Genomic DNA, 27,607 nt, shown 5'->3' with positions numbered 1-27,607 from the left:
ATATATTATTAATATTTAACTACTCTTTAGTATAGAAAAAGATCAATTTTAAATACAAAAAAAAGAGCTAGAGATATAGATGAAAGAAAAGTATTAAGAAAATATTTATGTAACTTTAAAAAAGAAGAGCTAGAGATATAGATAATTTGCATTTCAATTATGAGATTCCTCGTCAAATATCAAGTTTTTTTTTTGTACGCTCTAACTAAACAGAAGTTGTTTACATGATTAATCGACTATGTCACGAAAACATATTTAAGGATTTAAAAAAAAAATCTAAAAAAAATTGAAGGATCGGCCCGCCCTAGCCCGCTGCCCTCTTAGGAGTGGGTTGGGCCGGTCATTTTAAGGCCCATTCATATTACAGGCCGGCTCGTCCTAGCCCACCAAATTTAAAAGTCAACGAGGCTTGGGTTGGAGTGGGTTGGGCTGACCCGTTTTGACCGCTCTAGTTATGACCTTTATATTGTACAATCTAATTCCAAATATAATTGCGCTAATTTTTACCCTGAATCTTTGCAAGCTCTATGAGAAAAAAGGGGGAGGAGCAGAAAAGGGCATTAATTTTGAAGAAAGAAAAAAGGGAAAATACAAGATTATTTCAAAAATATATTTTTAGGTGAAAAGTGGATGTTGGATTCCATTCATCATTATAGACTTTTTAACGGTGGTTGAATGGTTACAATTTAATTGACTCTGTCTTTACTCTTAATAACGCTAGCATGGTTTGACAAAATTAATATACAGCTTCCGGGTTATATTACAAAACATTAATTAAGTAGAAATTGACTTTCCATTGTAGTGACAACACAACAATACTGTACATTATGGATTAGGATAATGCAAACAGGAAATAAATAAATAAATACGAAGGGATATTATGCTCTGTACCCGAAAATGTTAGACAGCAAAGTAAATAAATTAATGTACTAATGGAACATTTGGTAAGTGCGTTAATGAACTTGATTTCAGTATCTTTTTATGTAATCTTTACACGATATTTGCTAATTAATCCAAAAATCATTCAAAATCCTTATCTTGCGGATCGCAATATGATCTACATTTTGTCCTTTTTACCTAATAAGTTGAAGTTTCATTACCTATGCAATCAAACTACATCTTATGGTAAAGAGCATAGATATTAGTTTTATATTATTATGGTTATAATAGTAATGCTGAATACTATCGCACATTATTCTTGCTCTATTAATCATTATTATGGCGAGATTAACAAATGAGCAATCCGATTTTAAAAGAAGAAGAAAAAAAATATATATAAATATGGTGACTAATTAAGGTTAAGAATATAAACTATAATAAAACCATTACCAAATACATTAAATCTCTTTCATAGACCATTTATTCAGAAAAAGTTTATCTAAACATTCTTTCATTGGGTATCTAATAAATAAAGGAAATACATAGTCTCAGTCTAAAAAGAAAAAGAAAAAAGATTTTGAAGTACAGTGAAACATTTTTATAATAGTTCGTTTGTCTCGATATTTTTTGGCTGCTATAGTGAGGACATATATCATATTAGAACAACAACAACAACCACCCCAGTGTAATCTCACATGTGGGATCTGAAAATGATAGTGTGTATGCAGACTTTAATCCCTATCTTTATAGAGATAGAGAGACTATTTCTGAAAGAATATATACTATAATATAACATAAAAATTGGTTACGAAAAAAAATTGCCTTTCATAATTTTTAAAAAAATAATTTTATAGGGAGGTATGACATTACATGCTATAGCTTGACTTCTGCGAATATGCTTCGCACCTACAAAAACCAACAAAAGAGAAGCAGAGACAGAGTAGTAGAGAGAAGTGGACGGATGATATTTTTTTACTCCTTTTTCCTAATTTTTATTAACCGTCCAAAAGCATACTCTCTGTTTTAATTTGTTTTACATAATCTAACTTAAAGATTGAAAAAGTAAAAAAAAGATATTTGACATATAGGACATATATTTATAAAATACTGAAAGTAGTCTTGTACCAAAACAAATCTTAACAGTAGCATAAATATGTTTTAACTAGATTTTATTAATATAAATATGCCCTGATATTTAGGGACAAACAAAAAGGAAAAAAGTGCTAAATAAATTGACCAATAGTATATCGCATAAACTTCAATTTTTGATAAAATAAAGTTTTAGAGTATTTGGGTAATTTTTCTTTTTCAAATGAAATATAGAAATAGAAATAGAGGGAAAAAACAAGGAAAAAGTGAAAAAATAAAAAAGAGGGGAAAACACAACCGCAGAAACACGCAAAGGCACAGGCTTTCCTTGCCTTTAAAAAGACCCGAAAGCTCACCCATATTTCCTCTCCTTTCTTCCTTCTCTTCAATTGTTTGCTCCATCTCTTCCCAAAACCCGAAAAGGGTTACACTTCTTCCTTTAAAGTTTTGTAGGATTCAACTGATAGTGTTTAATTGTGTGTATGTGTTAGTGTTAGAAGAGAATCAAAGTTGGGTTAATTGAGAAGTGGATGAGTAAGTTGGTGCTGATTTGGGAGAGAATAACGAGGGACTGCCGTTTGGTTATCCGTAGTTGGTGTCGCTGGGGCAACTGCGGCTAAATTCTCATTTATTCTCTAATTTTTTGGGATTTGTTTTTTTGATCTCATTGTTTGTTTAATACCCTCAACATATCCTCTTTTGGAATTTATTGGTTTCCCCGAATTGTTTAACAAGTATTGAAGATGCAGCAAGATTATCGCAAGAAGGTTTCTTTCTTTCTCGTCCTCTTTCAATTTTTTTTTTTTTTTGTTCTTTTTAAGAAAGGAGAGATCTTGATTTGATATTTCCTAGATAACCCTAATTTGCCTTAATTAAAAGACAGAATTTTTTTCAAATGAAATATAGAGGAAATGGATATAGCCGAACCCATCTAGGTAGAGTTGAGCCATAATTGACTGATTGACTCAGCTGCGAGTCTTCATTTTTTTTTTTTTTTTGGTTTTCTTGATTCCAAATTTTTACTTTATCCTAACTACTATGTCAATTCGAAATGTGATCTGATTCTTAAGTTCTTTGCTTGGCCTCTTTTTTGCTCTGAAATAGTATTTCATGATTGTGTGGTCTAATTTTCAAATCTGGTCACATTCTCTATTCAAGTTACAAATTAATCCTTATTTCTCTCTCTTGAAAGGTTGATCATCTAGGAATATTATTTGAATATTGCATTAACATATATTTTGAGCACCATACAAATTTCATCTTATATTTACTACAATGGAATGTATGTTCTGATTCTTTGTTAATGATCATACAGAGTTCCAAAGAAGTGGAGTTCTTCACCGAGTATGGTGATGCGAATAGGTATAAAATTTTGGAAGTTATAGGCAAGGGAAGCTATGGAGTAGTTTGTGCTGCCATTGACACTCATACAGGAGAGAAAGTGGCTATAAAGAAAATAACTGATATTTTCGAGCACATCTCTGATGCAATACGAATTCTGCGTGAAGTCAAATTGCTTAGACTTCTTAGGCATCCCGATATTGTTGAAATTAAGCGAATCATGTTACCACCTTCAAGACGAGAATTTCGAGATATTTATGTTGTTTTTGAGCTTATGGAATCTGATCTTCACCATGTCATTAAGGCCAACGATGACTTGACACATGAGCACCATCGATTTTTCCTCTATCAGATGCTGCGAGCATTGAAGTTTATGCACACAGGTGATAGTCTAGTGAATGTACTAACTTTTAGTATTGATGATATATCATTAACTTTTCCTAAGGATGTTTATTTTCAGCCCGTGGATGAGGGTCCTGTTTTTCCCCATTCCCCGTTCTGACTGATATATATTCATTTCAGCAAATGTGTACCACCGAGATCTTAAGCCCAAAAATATATTGGCAAATGCGAATTGTAAACTCAAAATATGTGACTTTGGATTGGCAAGGGTTGCATTCAGTGATACTCCAACTAGTATATTTTGGACGGTAAGCTTTCATTTTAGCTCACATGTCATATATAAGGGTTACTTGGATTTAGTTTAGATCATGTATTAAAGCATCACTAAGATGGTGAACGTTTTCCTTCATTTTGACTAAAACATTCTTCATTTTTGTCTTGTTGTGACACATTATGCAGGATTATGTTGCTACAAGGTGGTATCGAGCACCAGAGCTATGTGGGTCTTTCTTCTCTAAGGTAATATATGCAAATAATGTGCAGCTTGTTTCAGCTCCCCGATAATAGCTAGTACGTTTTATGTTGTACCTTATCTATGAGTTCCATTCTAGAATTTCGTCTTAGGTGATTTTTTTAATATGTCAGAATACTTTTCACTTTAAAAAAAATTATAGTTGTCAAGTATCGCAAAACCCCTCCTTGCGTTGTTTTATTTTGTAACTTATACATATTTAGCTATGTGGGTCTTTCTTCTCTAAGGTAATATATGCAAATAATGTGCAGCTTGTTTCAGCTCCCCGATATGCAAATAATGTGCAGCTTGTTTCAGCTCCCCGATAATAGCTAGTACGTTTTATGTTGTACCTTATCTATGAGTTCCATTCTAGAATTTCGTCTTAGGTGATTTTTTTAATATGTCAGAATACTTTTCACTTTAAAAAAAATTATAGTTGTCAAGTATCGCAAAACCCCTCCTTGCGTTGTTTTATTTTGTACCTTAGGATTACATATTTAGCTATGTGGGTCTTTCTTCTCTAAGGTAATATATGCAAATAATGTGCAGCTTGTTTCAGCTCCCCGATAATAGCTAGTACGTTTTATGTTGTACCTTATCTATGAGTTCCATTCTAGAATTTCGACTTAGGTGATTTTTTTAATATGTCAGAATACTTTTCACTTTAAAAAAAATTATAGTTGTCAAGTATCGCAAAACCCCTCCTTGCGTTGTTTTATTTTGTACCTTAGGATTACATATTTAGTCGTCAATTAATTAGCCACCTTGCAATAGCTCATGCATAATCACAGAGCATTTTCGTGCCTGTTTTTGCTGGATTCAATTGCTTAGATGCCGTTTTGGCATCATGTAAAGACTCCTTTTCCCCATGCTTTAGAAAGGTGAAAAGGTACTTGTTATTCAGTATTGTTGCCATGTCGTGTATAATGATAGTGTTAAAAGGAAGGGCTTTCTAGTTAGAATAACAGATTTTTGTTCCGTTCCGAGTGTATTAAATAGTGATGTGTAGATTAAAACCGTTCTTGTTCAGGGAGGACTTATTGAACTCTCCTGGAAGTTGATTTTTCTATTCTTCAGGTAATTGTGTTAGGTCTTGGGTCAATTTTTCACCAGGACTTTACTGATCTTTTTGCTGATTTGTCTTCTAATTCATGCTTGAATTCCTTGCAGTATACACCTGCTATTGATATCTGGAGTATTGGGTGTATCTTTGCGGAGGTCCTGACAGGGAAACCATTGTTTCCAGGCAAAAGTGTTGTGCACCAGTTGGATTTGATTACTGATCTTCTTGGGACACCATCAGCTGATATCGTATCTGGGGTAAGAGACATCAGTCTATTTGTTTTTTTTTTTTTTTTTTTTTTTATGTTAGCATTGTTCGACAACAAATTGATTGAAGAGCATTCCCTCTTGAGTGCAGGTTCGCAATGAGAAGGCAAGGAAGTATTTGACAGACATGTGGACAAAGAGCCCAGTTCCTTTTACCGAGAAATTTCCGAATGCAGATCCTTTGGCTCTCGGGCTTTTGCGGAGGCTGTTAGCATTTGATCCAAAGGATCGCCCAACTGCTGAACAGGTAACTCTCCCTCATATATTAGTGGTGTTAAGATTACAATGGAATCTCTGTGTGCTTGTCCCTATCTAATTTCATTCTCATTTATTGTGTTTTTCCTCCTATCTTTTAGGCTTTGGCTGATCCTTACTTCAAGGGACTGGCCAAGATTGAGAGGGAACCTTCTAGTCCACCAATCTCGAAGCTGGAGTTCGAGTTTGAGCGGCGTAGGGTCACCAAGGAGGACATTAGAGAACTAATATTTCGGGAGATACTAGAGTACCATCCTCAGCTTCTGAAGGACTACATGGCTGGAAATGATGGGGCAAATTTTGTCTATCCTAGGTTGTAATATACTTCTCTACTATTTCTTGTCTCTGTTTTCTTGTACCATAATATCTTGTCTAAGTTACTGATTGATATTTTAACAATCATTGAATATGCAGTGCCATTGGTAATTTCAGAAGGCAATTTGCCTATCTCGAGGAAAATAGTGGTAAAAGTGGTCCAGTAATTCCTCCTGGTCGAAAGCATGTCTCTCTCCCACGGTAAGAGTCCATTAGTTGTGTTTGTCTCCATGATGTTTTGTTGGTTTTGTCTTCATGAATATGTTCCTTTCGTTTCACTTTATCTCTCCCACAAAAAGAGCTTTTATTTATTTTTGTATTTGCTGGAGAAGTGGCCTGACTGAACAATAAGAAGATGTACTTTCATGCTTTCTGAGAAAGTTCAGATTTGGAATAATAATTTGTGCATTAAATTGGAAAAGCTGTTGCCTGAGACTCCGAGAGCGTGGCTCCTACCCTTTTCCCTTGTGCTCTCTCCTTTTCAGTCTGTTTATCTGGGCCTTTCTCACATATGTTCTTAAATGTGTTGCAGATCTACGGTTAATTCAAGTACCATCCCCCCCAGAACACAACAGAACCCTATGTTTGATCATAGGCAAGTAACAGAAAAGGCAACTGTTGGCGTCAGAGTCACAGACCAGAAGGTTTTGCGACCACCACCTCGAGTACCCACAGGTATGGTTAACATTTTCTGTGCTGGTACTCCCAGCAATAATGTACGTTATGTCTACGTTTTCAAAAAGATCATATATACGTGGTGTCCCAACAAGTATATATGTAATGCTGAAACTTAGAGAATGTTGAATGCTTATTGGATTTGCTTTTTAACGCCCTTGCCAAATATTTTTGATGGTGGGGTGCATGTATGTTGGATTCTTCTCTAATAGCCAGTTCGATCATTTTTCAGCCAAACCTGGAAGAGTAGTAGGGCCGGTTTTACGATATGATGGTGACAGAAGCATCAAAGAAGTCGCTGATGGAAGAGTATATTCCCAGAACCCTGTCCTCCCACCGCATGGCATTTCTCCACATTATTTGTTCAGAAGTAATTCTGCAAATCTAGAGAAGTATAGAGCCGAAGCAGAGAAGGACCGCTCTCAAGTTAAGCAGCAACCTGGGCAGTGCATGGTTGCCAAGTCGACGGCTAGTATGAGTATCGATATGAACACCAACCCGTACTACCATACACAGGCAAAGGTAGCACAGTTGGGAGGTCAACTTGCCATAGATGCAAAACTACTACAGGCACAAACACAGTTTGGGGCAGTCGGGGCTGCAGCTGTTGCTGTTGCTGCTCACAGAGAGGTTAGCACCGTTCAGTATGGTCTAACCTAGCAGATTATCTATCTTTAATGGTCTTTGAATCAAGTGACAACATCCATCTTGTAGTTGAGACAGTTCAAGGTGTGCATTTTCCTCAATTCAAGCAGCACGGGAGATTTGAAGAGCAATCTGTTACGCAGTAGATAAAAATCATTGATATGGAATTAGTCAGGGTCTCTAAATAGGCATTCTTTAGCTTAGTGTGTACCCTGCTGAGTTAGTATTTATGCCCCTGTATATATATAGGTACTGCGTCATTGATATTAATGAAGGGAAAAAATTGTTCCTCTGACAGACCTTTACTTTCATGTGCTCAACTCTGCCTATTTCCTGCCTATAGTGAGAAAGATATTAAACGAAAAAGAAATCTATTCAACCTTAAGCATCAAAAGAGAGCAAGCCAGAAATAATGAAAATTTTTGTTACTTAAAACGATGGATGGCCAATAATTCTTGACTGGTGGACAATCAGAAGCTATGGGGAGGGGAGAAATTCAAAAATAGCCAGATTTACAACTAGTCATTCAAAAATAGTCACAGTTTCGAAAGTAATCAAAATTTAGTCACTTTTCATGTAAAGATAAATCTGAACGAAAACAGTGTTCAAAATTCGGAAAATTACTCCAGTATAATATATTGGAGTTCCAATAAATTATATTGGAACTCCAATATAATATACTGGAGTTCCAGTATAATACCGGTCCAGCATAATATACTGGAGATTGGAGCACCAGTATATTATACTGGAACTTTCTGCGTGTTGGAGTTCCAACATAATATGCTGGAAGTTCATACACAGGCACACCAATCTCCAGTATATTATGTTGGAATTTTCCGTATTGTAACAAAATAGTGGCTATTTTTCAATGACTTTGCAAATACTGGCTATTTTTGAATGATCAGTTCGAATACTAGCTAGCCTGTGCTATTTTTACGAAGCTATGGGGAGAGTAGTATCATGGCAGCTTAAGTTCTCCTTGACTAATCTATCAGACAAAATTCTACACTCTACAGCCTATATCACAATTATTGGATAAACCTATCCACCAAGGTTGGAATAAAAATGTGATTACACAGAGTGTTGTAGTTAGGATAAGGACCTGACATCTTCATCTTACTATTATATGCCATAATCTTATTTCGGGGTAAATCTGCCAATCAAAGTTGGAAAGGATTAGCTGACGCTGAGCACTGTAGCTAGGATTCGAACCAGGAATCTTCATGAACATGAAATATCCTAGTTCCTGGATCGTTCCCTTCTTTAATTAATGGAACATCCATATTCGAACCAAACACTTGCAGTTTTCAGCATTCCCCTCTTCTGTTAATGATATTCCACCAGATGGTCCATGTGTATTTCTGAGATGAAAGAAGTAACGATTCTTCCCGACTTCCTTCTTCCACATCTACTGCATATATGATGTATTAATATCTACTTCTGCCTAATTGACATGGCTCCCATGTTCGTAGAAACTACTAGCACTTAGTTTTGAAAGTCTTCCACTCTTGTATTGTTATGATATATCAGCAGCAGAAGCATGTTCATGCAGCCTTCGTCAAAGCAAGATCCAGTTTCTCGTGGAAAGGGTTATGATTATATGAATATGTTTACTAATTAACAAATCCATGTTTACTTTCTTTAGCATTCTCATCCTATACTACCAAGAGGCTTATCACCTCACATTAGCTGCCAAGATATAACAAATTTATCAACACAGTGCCCATAATTCTTGAAAGAAGGTATTTGATATGACAAATTTATTTCTTCTTCATTAATAACTTGCTCTCTGTATTTACTGTCTTTTCGCATAGATATCATATTTTGGATTAATAGTTTCTTAAAACATACTATATTTATGTCTCGACGGACCGTCTGAAGGTCTAAGAACTGTGACATTCATCATGGTCCACTTAGTCATTCCAGTGTTTGGTTTTTACTGTTTCAAGATTTTGACACATTTCCTTTATAGAATGATAGTAGTAATATGTACTTTGACTACAATAATTGAAATGTAATGGCCCCTTCTTCACTAAGCATTCAAGCAATTTTAGTCTGACCTTCCCATTACTGCATGAATTTCAGCTTATATCTGGTAATGCGTCAATTCTTTCATAGATGATCAGGCAAGAACACTTGCCGGTATGCCTTAATTGATTTATATAAACATAAACAAAAGAATATCGAATCCTTACAGAGTTCTACTAAAGTTCTAAGTGAAACAAGCAAAAAAACTACACACTATTCCTAACCAAAGTGAAACTATTCATCTGTCACAATGATATCAAAGTCGCTAACGATCCACTCAGCAACTTGATTTCCACTAACATATATCTCAGTACCCAAATCAACAGATGGCCAATGCCTTTCAACAGGTTTTGTGCCAGGATCCTGCAATATCATCAAGAAAATATAAAGTTATGAAATGATTCATCCTGTATAAGGGGTTTTATACATATATTTTGTTCCAAAAATTATAGTACCTGATAGAAGTAAAGTGATTGTGAGAGTCTGCCAACATCAAGTTCCCAAGTTCTTGGATCTCCTGTCCATCCTTCCCCTTTCTTAGTTGGATATCCATATTCTCCCCAAACAGGGTGAGGCAGAATTTGAAGTATTTCCTGAGCTTGAGGATTGCTATATTCATCACAATAGTTGAATGGTTCTTCAAGATACTTTCCATTCCCTGGGGAGCAATACACATGATAAGCATCATAAGGAAATCTTGCCTTATCAGTCCGATGAACGCGTGTTCCATTTGCAAAAGTATGGTAAGGTGGACACAGCCTTAAATTATTTGTGGGGTTGCACCATGCTTCAGTATCAGGATTAATGATCATTTCACTGTATCGTGTTACGTCTGTGGTAACATCCCCATCACAAGGCTGTCCATTGTTCTTCCAGCAGCTGCCTAGGTCCATTAGATAAAATTGGCTACTTGGACCACCTCCTCTTTTCACATCCAAAGTGAACTTCACTTTGAAATTTGGTGACTTTGGGACCTAATTCCATATCAGCAGACCAGAATATAAGAATGTATAACAAGAATAAAACAACAGCAGCAGCAGCAACAATAACAATTATGCCTCAAGTCCAATCACTGCTTCTATATTTTCTATTGGCATATAAATGTATGACATGTCGAAAAACTCTAAGCAATTTGGAGCTAAAGTAAATGTACTAACATGGCTAAAACTTAACCCCAACTATGTGGTATCAGGTATATTGATCTTTTTCATTCTTTCAAGACATTGTATGTATAACAAGAACATAATAGTAATGAAAATTTCAAGAATGCAAAGATTTGGAAGAGAAACCTACTATTTTTGACATGCCTCTTGTTTCATAATGATATCCACCAGAAACTCCAGTGGTTGCATCTGACCTCAAGTAAAGCATCAACCAAGGGTACTTTGATGAAGTTTTCAAGATATGATGAAATTTCCAGCTTCCTTTTCCAAGTTGCTTATGCCAAGTAACTGAGAAAAAGGAAGTATCATTTTGAGTTTCTGCCTTGTAAATATCAGCATCCAAATCCCATGTCCCATGAAAACTTCCCTTCAATTTTCTATGCTTTACAATGTGCTTATGGCTATGTAATGTGGTGTAGTCATGGTATATCTTAGGCATGTTCATGCAACCTTTGCCAAAACATGGAAAGCGCGACTCGGGTGGAAATGGTTGAGATGGTTTGCCATTTTTGGGACAAATAGCAGCTGTGGTGTCCATGTTACCACTCTTGAGCATAATCATCCAGAAATTCCATGGGTTTGGATCATCTTGAACTTGGCATTTGGATCCCAAGAACAATTCTTTCCAGGCTGCATATTTATTCACGTCCAGATTCTCTAGTCCTAGGTTTTTGGCATCGTTTATGCTCAGCTTGTTATCATAATCGTTCACTAAGTGAACCAGCTTCACTGCAAAACAAAAGCATGATAACTTGCAATAGACAACAAAAGATAAAGAGGTTTTAGTAAGTGTATATACTCTCTTTACAACTATGTATCGGATATATAGGAACAGAATACAAGCCTATATTTTTTGGTGAAGTAATTGCAGAGGTGGCTCAATAGTCTTAGAGGCCTAAAGCCAGTACGTAATAAGAGGCCTTAAACTTGTTTAATAATTTCAAATATTTTTTTGAAGTTTATTCTTTTAACTTTTCGAGATGCACTTTTATCTTGACGATGTACCCAACAATTTCATTTTGACGATGTAATCAACCCCTTTAATCTTTATTGAAAGATTACTAACATTGTTAAGATTTTATTAAGTTTAATTTTTAATTTTTTTCTTTTTACATGACTGTCAACATAATTAACTCACTATATAGCATTGCCTCCCAAAGTAATAATCATGTAGAAATTTATATTTACAACGATGATAGCTTAAAGTATGTCTATAGAGATCTTGAAAGAAAATATCTTACAAAGTTAGAATTGTAAATAAAATTTATTCAAGTTGGAAAAGTAACTACAGATTTAATTGTCTTTCACTTTCATTTGAATTTTCTAAATCAACTCCGAAAAAAGAGCACATAAAATATAAAACTATGTTATTAATGATTGGTGACAAAGTAGCAAAGGATAGTTGAAAAAATTTCTTATTACTATTTAATAATAAATACAATAAATATTTAAATTACATATAAAAATAGTAGTTTTTGGGGACTCTAATTTTGTGAGGCCTAAAACGACTTTAGTGGCTTGGGTTTAAGCCGCCTCGGAGTAATTGACTCCTTCCTTGTAGGTTGTGGAGTACTAAATTTGTAGTCACATGGTATACAAAACGAGCATAACACTAATTCTAGTATAAAAAAGTCTTTTGACGGTAAAAACTTTCCGCATAAGGTGTTTGTAAATTTGCATCAATCCAACAAAAACATAACACATGTCTTCATAAACATGGTTATCACTAAATCATAATTAACACTCTCTCACCTTAATTTATCACATGGTTTGGTATAAATATCAAACGTGGATAAATTTTTATGTCTTTTTGATAAAGATGCACAAACTAATTGCTTAGAAAAATGGAAGAATACCTACTTAACATGTGAAAAACTACTTAGCCACAAGTAGTGTTTACATTAATCTAATAACATATGACTTCACTATATTGTTATCAGTCACATGACCATAGTTAATTAACACAAACCTTTCTCTTTTTATCACTTAATCACAGTAATTCTATATAGCCTTATGTAAAGACCAAGGTGAATAATAAAATTTTAAACTAGAGATGGAGAATTGGCTTACTGCTAGATTTCGATTTTTCAACATCAAAACAATCAGCTTGCCTAGGACTTCCCATGTTAGGAGCCTCTTCATGTACCTCATTGCATTGATTCCATGCCTCTATTGCCACTCTTAAATTATCCCTTCTCATCCCTGGATCTCCTATTGCTGATTTCTCTTTACAATTACATGACCCCAAAAGTACTAAAACTATTTGGAAACACACCCAAAATCGCAAACTTGAAGCCATATTGAGCATAGTTGTGAAACGTAGATGATTAAAATATGGTAACCCCATTTATAAGATTTGTTATTGTGATTGGATATGATCAAAATTTATGGAGAGTTTATCCAAATAAGACTTTCATCAATCTTTCAATATTAGAGTCCTCATAGAGTCCAATAACAGTCTCTTTTCAGATTTTCTCGGGTGCCAATTAATAAGTACTTAACAATGAAGTTGGAAACAAAATGGAAGACTTCAATAAGTATAGAAGAAAATGATTACGAACTTAAACAATCACAGAATACTATTAGAGATCAACTACTCTACTACTAATCCACTACTAAAAACTAGGATTCTCAATCGTCTGTTTCTGCAATTCTGCTTAATCATCGTAGATGTATAGTCTTATCTGTCAACTTCATCTCTTGGCACAATCTTGAACTTCCCTGTTTGTTGTTGCTGCACACCAAAAATTACCCGTTAACACGAAAATTAAAAACGTTGAAACAATAAGAGTTTAACTTATATATACCAAAGTAAAAAGAAAAAATACTCTTTCAAATCATCTAAAATATAGGAGTAACTACTAGTACTAATTAATAACAATAACAACAATAAAAAACCCAATAGAATCCCACAAGTGGAGTCTGGGCAAGTGACCTTAGCCCAACCTGTAAAGAAGTTGTTTTAGATAGATGCTCAACTCAAGAAAGAGAGAAAAATAGTAGTATAAGCAATATTAACAACAAAGGCTAAGAGCCAAAAAAATTAGATGGAAGGAGCAATAGCAGTCAGCAATATTAATAATCATCTATAAATAACATGAATTAATAACCTGGAAAATAAGACAATTTACGATCTACATAAAAGAAAGATTAGTAACCTCAAAAACTGACTGTCTACAAAAAAGAAAGATTAGTAAAAATGAAAATAAGGAAATTTGCCATCTATAAAAATGAAAGCGTAGTAACAAAAAATATTAATAACCTGAAAAGTAAAAACATTTTGCATGTCATAACAAGTTAAACTACATTAATAATATAAATGCTCTTTTATATAGTATCAATATATACAAGCTAAATGAAAGGGGGGAAAAGATAACAAGCAAAGGTAGAAGGAAAAAGACTCAACCTTTTTCCATAGTTCAGTGTGGCTTCTGCAAAAACCAGCAACAACAGCAGCCTTGTTCTTTCCTTCTGTGTACTCAATACAGAGTTGTTGTTGCAACCCACAAGTCACATGAAAAGACAAAGGGCATTTCGGCTCAGAACAATCAATAGCACAACCATTTCTGGATTTACAAATATAACACTTTTGTTCCCATCTTCTTTTAGGCACTTTACTGAAATCAATTCCTTCACGTCCTTCTGGATCAGCAAAGAAAACTTCAGGAACAAAAAGTGCACAAACAACATGAGCCCATTTACCCTCATTCACAGTGGGTTTTAGGGCTCCACCGGTTTCAGGACAGAGACAACAAGTAAGAGGGTTTCGGCTCTCTGTTTCTGAGGCCAAACATTGAGCACAAAACCAATCACCTTCTGGTATTCCCTTTGTAAAAGGATGACCGTAGCAAGTTGTATGGACCATTAAATCACAACCGTCGCACAAAACTATTGGATCTGATGGGTCTCCATCTGTGCTTTCACAAATAGCACAGATAATGCCGTCTTCGTTATCATCGTCATTTGTTTTTGCAGCTTGTTGAGGAGTGATGTCAGCTTGACTAATTAATGTTTCTTCTTTAGTTTCATTGAGAGAAGAAATTGGATTATATTCAATATTGAGGTCAAATGGGTGAAAAGCCCAAACACGTTTTTTGGCTGGCAAGCAGAGAGTAGTAACACCGGTGCTATCGGAAAAGAAGGGTGTTTTTTCAGGAGAGAATTTTCGCTTTTTAGCAGGAAGTTGTGAAGATGAAACAGAGCCATTATCTTTGTGTTGTTGTTGCTGCATTAACATGAATCTTTTGGCTGGTGGTAAAAACTGAAGCTTGCCCCCCATTTGTTTTTCTTTTTTCTTTTTTGGGACAGAAGGAGGAAGAAAAAGTTGGGAGTTAGGAAATTTGTGAAAAGAGAGAGGATGAAGTAGGGAAGAAAAACCCGGGAGAAGAGCAGCCAATTTTTTTTGAGATTTTGCTAAATTTTTAACTGTAATTTGATTTGAAGTTTTAATTTAGCGGGAAGTTTAAATGGGTGGCTCTAAAGTTTAGAATTTTGCGCCATTAATGCGCTTGAAACGGTGTAGTTTCGACTTACTACTTACTATTTTTAATTTCAGTAGATGAGGTAAAGCCCCGTGCCCAACCTGGAGAATTTGAAGGTTTTTTAAATTTTTAATAAAAATTGCTGAAGACATCATTAGTTGAAAACTTGAAATGGCGCAAATTTCTAAACTTTAGAGCCACCCTTTTTGAACTTCCCGCCAAACTAAAACTGCAAAACTAGGGGTACATTCCAATCGGTTTATCGATCATTTGTTATTGGTTTATCGATTTCGATTTTGTCCTCTTCGATTATCGATTTATCGATAAACCGATAAGATATACTAAAAAGACAAATATACCCTTATTCTATAATACCATTTCTTTTACCCTAAGTCTCTAACCCTATTATTTCCTCTACCCATTCTTCAGCGCCGCTTTTACCTTCCTCCCTCTCTCCCGCGAATTGCAAATCCAGCAGAGAAAGTGAACTCCGGCGAACTCTGACGGCGACTTCAAAAGTACTTTTCTCCCTCTCTCCGTGCCTTTGTTAAAGCTGTCCTAAATGCCATCGTGTACGCATAATGAACTGGGAATTCAGTAGCATTTTTTAGTGAACATCGCCAACAACCAACTACTTGATTTTTCTCATAGTATAATCGATTAAACCAGTGGCCACCATTAAGGATGATATAATTGAACTCATTGATTTGGCCCAATTTTTATCAACTTGGTCAAGATAAATGTTGAAGACTCCATCGTGCGTATGATCATCAAAGTTTAATTTGACCAACAGTGGTGACCAAAAAGTTGCGATGGTAAAGTTGTATGATGCGTATTTCCACCTTTTGAAATTGACGTCGGAATTAGCGGTGATGATGTATTTTATTTTTATTTTTATACCGTTGGAGTGTTGGTGGCATACATTTGATCCCTTACTTTAGTTTCATTGCATGTGCTTGTTGACACAATTTTTATTTTATAAACGACGTTCGTCTTATTTTAGCTTCTTTTTGTCCATATTAGTTAGCCGTGTTTATAGAGATATACTTTCCTTGGAATCCCACAAATTTTCTTATTGGTGTAATCGATAACCAAATCGATAAGCCCCAAAAATTGATAAATCGAAATCGAAAAAATCGAAACCTTATTGAAACGATAACGATAAACATATGTATAAATCAATAATCGATAAGTAATTATCGATAAGGGTCAAAATCGAATCGATAAATCGAATGCGCACCTCTATGCAAAACTTCAAATCAAATTGCAGATAAAAATTTAGCAAAAACTCAAAAAAATTCCGACTATAGAATAATAATTGAATAATTTCAATTCTCCCCATCAAATAGAATGTGACGGAGCTTATGACTAATTAATATGTTTATAACTCTTTAACTTCTTTTATTTCATTCACATAAGTAACTATAGTTGAAAATAAGTCTTGCTAGTACGTTGATTTTCAACCTATTGTTTTCTAGGAGTATTTTGACTATTATAGATTGATATGCCAATACAAATATAGAGACTCGTAATATTGTTACTTACTATAGTATATCATTTATACATATTTAACTTTTTTATATATATAATGGTGTAAGTTGACCTTAAATTGAGAAAAATGGTAAGAGAAACTTCATATAGCGAACTCCAATTTATTTGGAATTGAAACGTAATTGTTATTACATTCACATAGTTAACTAGAGAATGCGAAAGAGACTACTGGATAGTAGAAGTGAGGATGGCATTGAAATTCAACACAATTTTCTCCTCCTAATGCCCAATTTAAACATTTAACTTCGCCTCAGCTGAAGCTCATCTTCATTTTCCACTTCTATTAATCATTTATATATATTATCGACTTTAATCTTAGTAACAATGCCAAGTCAAGCCACATAAAACGTGAAACCAAGGAAATATACTCAACTGCTACAAGTGATTTATGTCATGATAGGACGAGTGACTTGTCTTTGTTATAAATTCACTTGAACAGAAGGTGGATGTCCAACTTGAGATTTGAAAATCTTACCATATCTAGACTTGTCTTCATGACTAGATTTGTGTTGATTTCGAGCTCATAGCTAGATTAGGATGTTATGTAACAATACAATAGTCAATAGTATCTATAAATAGGTTCATTCATGAACCTAAAGAAGACACTTTGAAACGAAAAAAGAAACGTTACTTTCTAATATTATCATTCTCTTCTATTATTAATCTTAATTATATAGTTTTTGCTATATTGTTTTTATTTTAGAACACGTTATCAGCACAAAGCTCGCCTTCATCCACTACGTACTCATACTACTATCACATAGCTAACTGAAAGTTATTCACCTCATATTGCACTCAGTGCTTGAAGAAATCAAAAGGGATTTGCTACTAGTTGGGTATACAAATTCTATCTACGAAACCCACTTATGGGAGAAGGTAAAAAAAAAAAAAAATGTTTCCTTGCTATCATACCTAAGTATATTACTCTTTCCTTGTTGTGCTCTATCTTAGCCTATTTATAATAGTTTTCTTTTCTGATTATTTGAGATTGGGATATCTATAGCTATAGCCTATAAGAAAGAAAACAAAGATTTTTATAACATATAGCCTTCCCCCAGTTATCACAAACTATTTGGGGTGAACATTAATTTTTTCACTGTTACATGAATATGCTTTTTATTAGAGAGTGTTTCGGCTAATTAAGCTTATAAGCTGGTCAAATTGATTTATAAGCACTTTTTGGCTTATCTACGCGTTTGGTAAAATTAAAAGTGCTTATATTTAAGTGTTTATAAGCCAAAAATAAGCCAAACGCCATAAGTTGGTCTCCCCCAACTTATCAAATTTCAGCTTATAAGCACTTTAGGTTTGACCAAAATATTTACTATTCTATCCCTAAAATACTTCTTTTTAAACAAAACTCTTCGTATACCCGTTCTTCAACTGCTTATTATTAATTCCAGCACTTTTATCCAAACACGTAACTGCTTATTTTTTAAATCAACTTCAGCACTTAAAAGTGCTTTTCAGCACCTAATGCTTATCAGCTACTCTAAATCAGCTAAGCCAAACGAGCTCTTAGTCTCTTTACTCTGTTTCATTGGAATTACTCTCACGTGGTACCAGTTTTGTATGGTCAAATATTCGTTATCTTTATCCTGATATCTCATTATACAATTTAGGGCAAAATACATAAGTTGTCACCTGAACTATGACCCAAATCCCCCTTACACACTTTCTGTGGACGATAATAATATTACACACGCAATCTTTCTAAAGTGTATTTAGTACACACCATCTTTTTGTTGACCAGCTTTTCAAAATATGTGTAATATCACGCACCAATAATATCGTGACACGTGTCAAAACAGAAAGAAAATACAATAAAATACCTAATTTACACCATAATTAAAATTTCTTCTTTAGAAAAAGAAAAAATAAATAAAAAAGATCACCCTTTCCCGCTTTTAGTAATTCCTTCCCCCCTGCCCCAACCCACTTAATCATCTTCTCCACAATCTTTCCACCATTAACGCCTTAGTTAGTAGCACCGTGTCCCATTTTCTCAATATTGCCATGGAGCTTGACTCTTAGAGATGAATAAGAGCTAAAGATGCCCATCTTCTTCTACAAAAAAGTTTTTTTTTTATTAAAATCGCCATTGTCATAACAGTACCACTACCGCCATTAATTTTTAGAGCAAAATCCACAAACACTATAAACCTCCTTTTCAAACCCATTCAATTAAAAAAAAATTGAAGTCAAAGAAAGAATCAGCAGATGTGAAAATAAAATTATGAAAAAATATAGAGAAACTAGTCATTGATTTCATTAGCAGATCTGAAAGGGTTAAATCTTGGAGGAGATGACTAATAATTTAGAACTTGGATCTAGCTCTACAATTATTGTTGTGTTTTAGAGTTTAATCTAGGGAGAAGACAAAGTGGGTGGCCAGGGGAAGAGGAAAACGTGTGGGGTGGTAGGGTGTGGAAAAGGGACCAAATTATTTGGAGATGAAATAGTTAAAAATAGAAAAAGAAGAATTGACTCAAAAAAAGTTTAAAAGTAAAAAAGGCTAGACATATGGCGTTTAAGTAATGATTAAGACCCAAAAGTTTTATATTCACCCGCTTCTTTTACGTGTAAAATACGCGCGCGCCATCTGTCAAATGTGGTGTGTACTAGATATACTTTAGAAAGGTTGTGTGTGTAATATTATTATCGTCCACAGAAAGTATGTAAGGAGGATTTGAGCCATAAATCAGGTGACAACTTATGTATTTTGACTACAATTTAGTTGTTGCGTAGTTGTTGTGTTTTTTCATATATGCATCAGCCTGCATGTGTGCTTTCCATCCTAAGACCCTCCCATCACTTTAATTCTTCTACTTTTGGATGAACATAATTTTTTTTTGGTTTCTGTCTTGCATGAGTGATACAAGTGATTTTTCTTTTATCAAGTTTTTGAATGTATGTTGTTTAATATTTTATTGATTTTAAAAATGCAAACTGATTGATAATAGCTTTTACATATGAAAAGGTGCTAACATATGAATAATTGACTGCCTTAAAATATTATTAAGAGTATTTGTCGAACTTCTAAGACCTATTAGCAGTAAGTATACATGACAATATGAGATTGACTTTCGACTTTGAAACACATAGCCAATAACATATTTATGTCGCTCTATTGGTCAATTTACTCCAGAAGCTTAGGTGCTTTGATGCATCACCTCTTCTTATTATATTTTATGTTATAATTACTAATCAACAAAGCAACTGGCAGTGTAATTTTTTAAGTTGCAAATTAGCAACATAAAAAAATTAATTTCTTAGTATAACTGTTGTTAATGTAAAATTCTTTGCGCATTTGTTTGATTTTTTGTGAATCTAAACAACATGATAATAATTTCACTCTGACTCATGAATGACTTTGTGCATATAACCATCAAAAATGGTAATATTATTAAGGGCAAGAGGGAGTCCCATTGCACTTTGGCCTAGTGACACTGATTGAGGGTAAGACGGTGGGTTTGAGTTCCAACGTACCATAAGAGTAAGACATCATGTTTGAGTCCTGGTGCATCATGATAATAAGATATTGGTTCTATTCCCAACACATTATGGCTTAGTATATCTTTATATGGGTAAGGCATTGAGTTTGAGTTCCAATACACCAAATTGATGATATAATGATGGTTATAGAAGAATAATGTATTTTTCATGAAAAAGCATGAAGCTTGTCTCAGTTGATTTGCTCTGTTCTTGAAGTGAATGGGGTAGTGGTGCATAATAAATCTAAATAAAGATAAGTGGTTGACCAATGAACATGGGCGTGTCAAAGACCAAAACAATAATAGTCACCATTATGGTAATTGTAAAACGAAAAATAATAAGGGTTTTCAAAATAGTCCTTCAAAGGCGAAGGAAATATGTATCACTATGGTCTGTTAATACGAAACACGTTCACATGATTATAGTCAATTCCTTGAAAATGTGATTATGATAAATATTGTAAATGTAGACTCATCCCTGAAAGTGAAATGAAAATATACATGTGATACAAAATATGCATAAGAATGTGCTTATGCATGGTTGAATAGATATTACAACTCACCTCTACGGGAGGTTTGAGTGAAATAAAGATAATGAACATTAATGTGTGGTTACATGAATATGTCATTGGTCGCGTACATATCATGGTATGCCAAAAAATATTTTGTCATGCCTTATAAAAAGTTATTAAAGGAAAAATTAAAGCGAGATATGATTTTGCTTATGATAATTTTAACCATGACAATTATTATGATGTGTTTTTCTGTCATGACCCTAAACCCAGACCCGATCGTGATGGCGCCTCTCGTGAAGATTCGACTAGCCGATACAACACCCAATTCATTTTAAACAATTAAAATAACATAATTAAGTCATTAACATGCTAATAATCCCAAAATAAAAGTGAACTAGTACAATTTGAGGAAACCAACACAGCCCGACATCGGGGTGTTACCAGTCATGAGCATCTAAACATGTGTCTACGAGTCTGAAAGAGTTTATATAGTCTATTACAGAACTAGAAACAGAAAGTAAGATAGGAGGGAGAAACATTGGGCTGCGAACGCCGAACAGCTACCTAGTGGACTCCGAATAGCCTGCTGGGAGCAATCAACCCTCACTGGCGGGACCTGAAGCTCCTGAATCTGCACACAGAGTGCAGGGAGTAAAGTGAGTACTCCAACTCAGTGAGTAATAACAATAAATGAAGACTGAGTGATAAGAAATCACGTAAAACACAACAACATGCTATAAAAAGGCAGAGTAAAACCAATAAAGTGTTATAAAATAGAGAAATCTTATAAAAACACCTTAGTTCAGTATAAGCTTTTTTAAAACACCTTTTTAACAATTAATCAATTAAATGAGAAGCATTTAGAAAAGACAAACACATAAAATCCGCCCCTCGGGCAAAATGTCAACAAAATCAGCCCCTCAGGCAATAACATGGAACAACACTAGCCCCTCGGGCTATATCACATATCACACTGGGTACCCGCGCTCATTGGGGGTGTACAGACTCCGGGAGGGCCCCCTTACGACCCAAGCACAATATCAAGCCATCTCGTGGCATAATCAATAGGCTCTTGGCCTCACATCAAGCCACCTTGTGGCGTACAACTCAGGCCATTAGCCTCATAGTCATAATCAGTACAACATTGCTACGACGTACAACCCAATCCCATAATAATCCTCACAATACAGGCCCTCGGCCTTACTCAGTCAGAAATCTCTAAAAAGTCACTCGGGCACAGTAAAATATGATGCATAACCCAAAATATCATTTAAAGTGTTAAAAACAGAGTAAACATGGCTGAGTTATAAAAATATTATACTCCCTCCGTTTCAATTTATGTGAACCTATTTTCTTTTTGGTCTGTACCAAAAAAGAAAGACCCTTTCTTTATTTGGAAACAATTTATCTTTATGCAATGATTTATAGCCACACAAAATATATGTGCCTTATTTTACACCACAAGTTCAAAAGTCTTCTCTCTTTTCTTAAACTATGTGCCCAGTCAAATGGGTTCACATAAATTGAAACGGAGGGAATAATATAACATGACTGAGTACAGATATAAAATCAAAACAGTGAGAAAGTAGTAGTAAAAATCCCGCAAGGATCCAAATAGTTGGCACGAGGCCTAACTATGGCATTCAACCCAAAACATGATGATAACAAATAGTTTTTCAATCAAATACGCAGTAAAACAGTCATACGGGATGGACTAAGTTACAATCCCCAACGGTGCACGACCCCACGCTCGTCATCTAGCGTGTGTGTCACCTCAATATAGCACAACGATGTGAAATCCAGGGTTTCATACCCTCAGGACAACATTTACAATCATTACTCACCTCCATCCGGTCCAAACTCTAGCCCGCGATGCCTTTGCCCTTTCTAATCGACCTCCGGATTCTCCAAATCTAACCAAAATTAGTACATAACCATTAAAATATGTTAAGGGAACAAACCCCACTCGAAAATATCCAATTTACACTAAAAATCCCGAAATTGCTCAAACCCGACCCCCGACCCCACATCTCGGAATCTGATAAAAATCACATCAATAGAATCCTCATCCTCTTACGAGTCTATCCATTTCAAATTCATCAAAATCCGGCCTCAATTGCCCATTCAAATCCCCAAAAGAATTCTCAAACTTTTCTTCCATTTTCTCGGTTCCCACTCTAATTTCTCAAATTAAATGATGAAATTCAAGACTAAATCATGGAATTAAACCAAATATGAATGAAGAATACTTACCCCAATTGCTCCACTGAATATCTCCTTAAATTTGACCTTTTCCCGAGCTCTCTAATGTTTTTTTGTGATATTGGATTTAAACCCTCGTTTTTAAGATATATACTGACTGTCCAGGTTTAACCCTTCGCGAACGCGGAAGCTCTCTCGCGTTCACAAAGAAAAATTGCCTCAGACCCAGAAATCCTTCTACACGATCGCGATGGCCCACTCGCGAACGCGACAGCCTCCCCCCGAACGCGATGAATACTCAGCTCACTCTTCGCGTTCGCTGAAAGTACAAGAGGAGGGGGGGGGGGTGAATTGTATATTTTTAACCTTAATCTCTTATTAGTTGACTAGTTTGTCAATTAGTCGACTAGATGTAATGACTTAATAGTTATAATAACAGAAAGTAAAATGCAAAAAGTAAGTGCAGGAATTAAAGACACCGAAATTTTATACTGGTTTGGATTCAATGTGAATCCTAGTCCAGTCCCCTTGGGTTGCAAGAGGGTTCTCTTTAGTAAATGCGTTTCTCCGAGTACAGTGGAAATGACTTGATAACTCAGTTCCTCTAACACTCGTTTCTTTTTAATACAATGCCTCACCAATGTTGAACTCTCCTTTTTTCTCTGACTTGTTACACAACAGATCTTAGAGAACTACAATATTGTTTTGCAGTAGAACAAAGAAAGGGTTTTTTGGTTCGATCAAAGTATATTTGTCTAAGTTTTAAAGCCGAGTATAAATACTTTGGAGAAGATTGATTGTTGACGAGGCTTGACAACCCAAGAGATTTGGTCCTTGGAAAGAGATTGATTCTTTCCAAGAATAAGATAGCTAGTCGTTGCTCTTCCTTGATATCCGTCCTTCAACAATTGTTTATAATGAAGGTTTGCTCCTTGATTGTTGGTCCTTCCGAAATTAGCCGCTTAGCAATCTTTATAGGATCTTCGATCTTCCGGATATGATGTCCTTGATTAATGCCTTATGTTTAGGCTTGCTTGATTCTTTCCATCGTAGCTATCCATAATCTTTGCTGATTGATTTCTTCCCTTAAGCATCCAGATTTGCTGATTGATTTATAATCTTTGCTGATTAATTTCTTTCTTTAAGCATCAAGATTGACTTCTGCGAACTTATAGTATCTTCTTGATTCCTTGTTCTTCTATAATTGATTTCCTGAATAGATATACTATTTGCATCATTAAAACTAGATCTAACAATCTTCCCCTTTTGATGATGACAAAATAATATATAAGTGTAAACACCAGTTGACTTCCCTGTGTTTTACTCCCCTTCATTGTATGCAGTTGACTAGTCCATGGTACTCCCCCTCAGTTCATGCAGTTGACTAGTCCATGGTTAGAGTCGACTCCTGCCAACAAACTATACCCGTACAGATACTACATATACCCTTCTCCCCCCTTTTTGGAATCAGCAAAGAGGGAACAAGCCAAGAACTAAATAGAATATATAGCATTAAACAATAGAGTTATAAAAATTATCCAATGGCTGAGAAAACGGCCCACAACCAGCACAACAAAAAAATATTGTCTTAAACAACCACATTAACGGCATAGAAAATAAGTAAGGGTGTTGCAGATGGCCTCCTTCAATTGTTCAAAGCTAGCATTGGCTGAGATGCTCACTCCATCCAACCTGTCATGAATTTCCTTGAAGGCTTTGACAACATTCTCCCTAACTCTGAGAAGTAACTCTAATTTTGGACACATCAGACCTTGTTTCCTTGGAGATGACATGAATGCCACCAACAGTAGACTGAGTGGCTGTGAGAAGATTTTTTGATTTCAGAGAGTTGAGAGTCAATGACACGAAGCTTGTCACCAAGATCAGGATTACCAGGACTAGGATGAGGAACAAAGGGTGAAGGTTTGGGCTCTATAGGAGTATGCTTTGCTACACTATCGTGCTTCTTAACCCAGGAGCCCTTTACACTCACATAACCCATACTAGCAAAGGCTCTAGAATTGTAAGACTTCGAAACAGTGATGAAGGGATAGTTGGACAGGGAAATTTGATGAGCTTCCAGAATGTGAGTGATTACCATGCCATAGGGTAGACTAGTGGGATCTTCAGCACTCTCGATCATGAAATTGATAACCCAGGAGGACAACTTGATTTTGAGTTTGGTCACAATGCAATAAATGAAGAAGGTGTATCTTTGAGAGAAGGTGGAAAAGGAACCAGTATGGGGAAGCAAAGTAGTTGCTACAATATGGGCCAGAACCAGTTTCGAAACTAACATCACTGGGACCTAACTAGTTTGGAAGGGAGTCAGAGGGACACTTAACAATACACTGTTTAGCTTGGTCAAAAGAAATTTCAAAATCATCAGGCCAGGTGTTTTTTAAAAAGCATAGGAAAACCAGAACAATGACACTGAAAGAGTGAATCAAACAGGGCACAATCAAGAACAATGCGCTTACCTAACACTAAGGATTCCAACCTATCAGGCTTACTAGAACAGAGATTGGCATATAATATTTTTACCAGGGGTTCATATACCTTAGGCGGAGGAATAGAGAGGAACTTAACCCATCCTTTATGAACAAAGAGGTTTTTGACCTTGCAATTGAGGGGTTCCATGTCGTCAAGGTTGACAACCTTTCCATGAGCAACAAACTTGTCCTTCAGAGCAATGAAAAGATCCCTATTTGGAGAATCCCAGAAGTCTAGGTCAGACTCGAGAGAGGCAGAAAAATCAACCTTGGATTTCTTTGGGGTAGAGGAAACAGGGGGTTCTTCCATGGGTCGTTTACCTAGGGCTTTTTCTCCTAGGAGTTGAGAGTGTTCAGAGAAATCTCCCTGAGAAGAGGCGAAACCCTCAGAGTGATCAGACACTAGGTCTACTTGTTCTGGAGGCATAGATGGGGGTTTAGCTTTGGAACGGGTGCTTTTTCTGGTAGAGGTAGAGGGATATCTGGAATGTTTGGCCATTGAAGGAAAGGGGTTTGATCGGAGCTTTGGAGAGGGGATAACGATGAAAGTGACTGAGAAGGGTTCTCTGCCTTAAGAAGAAAATTTCTGACGGTTAAGTATAGAAAAGGAAAAGATGTCAGTTGAAGGGATGCGATGATTGACTTTCCAACTTTAAACGACGAACTGATGTGAAACAAGAGAAAAGAGAGTGAAAAACGGAGGCGTAATTAATGCATGAGTAAAGGACAATCATTACACCTGTAAAAGAATCAATAGTACATAAAGGTCCTAAAGGTTATTAGTAAAGCAAGTAATGTCAAGTAACTTTCTTAAATCACAAAATCTCTCATCTAATAAAGGCTTAGTAAAAATATCAGCTAACTGATCAGTAGTTCCAACAAAAGATTTTTCTATGTCTCACTTAAGAACATGATCTCTAATAAAATGATGCTTGATATCTATATTCTTTGCTCTCGAATGATGCACAGGATTTTTGGAAAGACAAATAGCACTTGAATTATCACAAAAAATTTGTATAGGCTTAAACGAAAGTTCATAGTCACCCTGTTGATGAGATCCACAGTAGTTGTGCGCAGCATTGTCCAATGGCAATGCATTCAGCTTCAGTAGTAGGCAATGCAACTGATGCTTGTTTTTTACTGTTCCAGGATATCAATGCCTTTCCCAATAATTGGCATGTACCTCCTGTGCTTTTTCTATCGTCCTTATCACCTGCAAGGTCAGCATCTGAAAAACCTTCTAATTTAAAAGAGTTAGAGCGAGGATACCATAGTCCATGAGATACAGTCCCAATGAGATATCGAATGATTCTTTTTACTGCGGTCAAATGTGATTCCTTAGGAGCTGACTGAAACCTGGCACATTTACATACACTAAACATAATACTCGGTTGACTTGCTATCAGGTACAACAGTAATCCAATCATTCCATGATATTTAGTTTCATCAACAGGAATTCCCTGTTCATCTTTGTCTAGATTTGTGGAAGGTCTCATTGGTGTGCTAATGAATTTTGCATTGCTCATACCAAATTTTTGAATCAGTTCTTTTGTGTATTTGGTCTGACATATAAAGGTTCCTTCTTCAGATTGTTGAATTTGGAGTCTAAGGAAGAATGTTAGCTCTCCCATCATACTCATTTCGAATTCGCTTTGCATAAGATTTGAAAATTCCTTGCACATAAGAGGGTTAGCACTACCAAATATAATATCATCAACATAAATCTGAATAATGAGGTTACCTTCCGATGATCTTTTAATAAACAGGGTAGTGTCTATTTTACCTCTTGTGAAGCGATGATCAACAAGAAAGGAACTAAGTCTATCATACCAAGCACGCAGAGCTTGCTTTAGCCCATATATCGCCTTAGTGAGCTTATATACATGGTATGGGAACTTTGAATCTACAAACCCAGGTGGTTGTTTTACATATACTTCTTCCTCAATAAATTCGTTCAAAAAGGCACTTTTAACATCTATTTGAAACAGTCTAAATCCTTTAAATGATGCGTATTCCAGAAGAATTTGTATGGATTCCAAACGAGCTATTGCAACGAAAGTTTTATCATAGTCGACTCCTTCCTGTTGTGAGTACCCCTGATCAACTAGTTTGGCTTTATTTCTTACGACCTTTCCATCCTCATTCAATTTATTTCTGAAAACTCATTTTGTTCCAATTACAAAAACATTTTCAGGTTTGGGTATCAGATTCCACACTTGATTCTTACTGAACTGATCTAACTCTTCCTGCATAGCTTGAACCCAACTTGAATCTTTTAACGCTTCCTCTATCTTCTT

General features: G+C 35.4%; 4 protein-coding genes across 4 annotated transcripts; 1 reads left to right on the top strand and 3 right to left on the bottom strand.

Annotated features, from left to right (window-relative positions):
• Positions 1–2,262: 2,262 nt before the first annotated feature.
• On the top strand, positions 2,263–7,681 carry LOC107775939 (mitogen-activated protein kinase 19-like). The gene is made up of 10 exons (XM_075223234.1): positions 2,263–2,735; positions 3,284–3,692; positions 3,832–3,959; positions 4,111–4,170; positions 5,336–5,485; positions 5,586–5,741; positions 5,851–6,062; positions 6,164–6,265; positions 6,597–6,739; positions 6,972–7,681. Exons 1-10 carry the CDS (start codon positions 2,712–2,714, stop codon positions 7,397–7,399), a joined length of 1,812 nt encoding a protein of 603 aa, XP_075079335.1. The 5' UTR covers positions 2,263–2,711; the 3' UTR covers positions 7,400–7,681.
• A 1,851-nt stretch (positions 7,682–9,532) lies between these two features.
• Positions 9,533–12,922, bottom strand: LOC107775940 (uncharacterized). The gene is made up of 4 exons (XM_016595752.2): positions 12,646–12,922; positions 10,706–11,304; positions 9,868–10,386; positions 9,533–9,775 (listed from the first exon to the last, which is right to left on the bottom strand). Exons 1-4 carry the CDS (start codon positions 12,920–12,922, stop codon positions 9,647–9,649), a joined length of 1,524 nt encoding a protein of 507 aa, XP_016451238.2. The 3' UTR covers positions 9,533–9,646.
• Positions 12,923–13,046: 124 nt separating this feature from the next.
• LOC107775943 (uncharacterized) lies at positions 13,047–14,970 on the bottom strand. Its single transcript, XM_016595754.2, has 2 exons — positions 13,982–14,970; positions 13,047–13,309 (listed from the first exon to the last, which is right to left on the bottom strand). The coding sequence occupies exons 1-2, from the start codon at positions 14,852–14,854 to the stop codon at positions 13,256–13,258; spliced, it is 927 nt and encodes a 308-aa protein (XP_016451240.1). The 5' UTR covers positions 14,855–14,970; the 3' UTR covers positions 13,047–13,255.
• Positions 14,971–26,350: 11,380 nt separating this feature from the next.
• Positions 26,351–26,950, bottom strand: LOC142165324 (secreted RxLR effector protein 161-like). Its single transcript, XM_075223902.1, has one exon. It carries the CDS (start codon positions 26,948–26,950, stop codon positions 26,351–26,353), a length of 600 nt encoding a protein of 199 aa, XP_075080003.1.
• Between the last annotated feature and the right edge of the window lie 657 nt (positions 26,951–27,607).

The sequence above is a fragment of the Nicotiana tabacum genome, chromosome 10 (assembly GCF_000715075.1).
Source record: "Nicotiana tabacum cultivar K326 chromosome 10, ASM71507v2, whole genome shotgun sequence".
NCBI lineage: Eukaryota > Viridiplantae > Streptophyta > Magnoliopsida > Solanales > Solanaceae > Nicotiana > Nicotiana tabacum.
Note: the sequence above shows the minus strand (reverse complement) of the source record. Positions and strands in the feature narration are given on the sequence as shown.

Coding starts and splice junctions, on each gene's coding strand:
- LOC107775939 (XM_075223234.1), top strand. CDS start 2,712: ATGCAGCAAGATTATCGCAAGAAG. Junction 5,486..5,585: donor CAGCTGATATCGTATCTGGG/GTAAGAGACATC, acceptor TCTTGAGTGCAG/GTTCGCAATGAGAAGGCAAG. Junction 6,740..6,971: donor ACCACCTCGAGTACCCACAG/GTATGGTTAACA, acceptor ATCATTTTTCAG/CCAAACCTGGAAGAGTAGTA.
- LOC107775940 (XM_016595752.2), bottom strand. CDS start 12,922: ATGGGGTTACCATATTTTAATCATCTACGTTTCACAACTATGCTCAAT. Junction 11,305..12,645: donor TGAAAAATCGAAATCTAGCA/GTAAGCCAATTC, acceptor TTTGTTTTGCAG/TGAAGCTGGTTCACTTAGTG. Junction 9,776..9,867: donor AATCACTTTACTTCTATCAG/GTACTATAATTT, acceptor ATGATATTGCAG/GATCCTGGCACAAAACCTGT.
- LOC107775943 (XM_016595754.2), bottom strand. CDS start 14,854: ATGGGGGGCAAGCTTCAGTTTTTACCACCAGCCAAAAGATTCATGTTA. Junction 13,310..13,981: donor ACACTGAACTATGGAAAAAG/GTTGAGTCTTTT, acceptor TTTGGTGTGCAG/CAACAACAAACAGGGAAGTT.
- LOC142165324 (XM_075223902.1), bottom strand. CDS start 26,950: ATGAGTATGATGGGAGAGCTAACATTCTTCCTTAGACTCCAAATTCAA.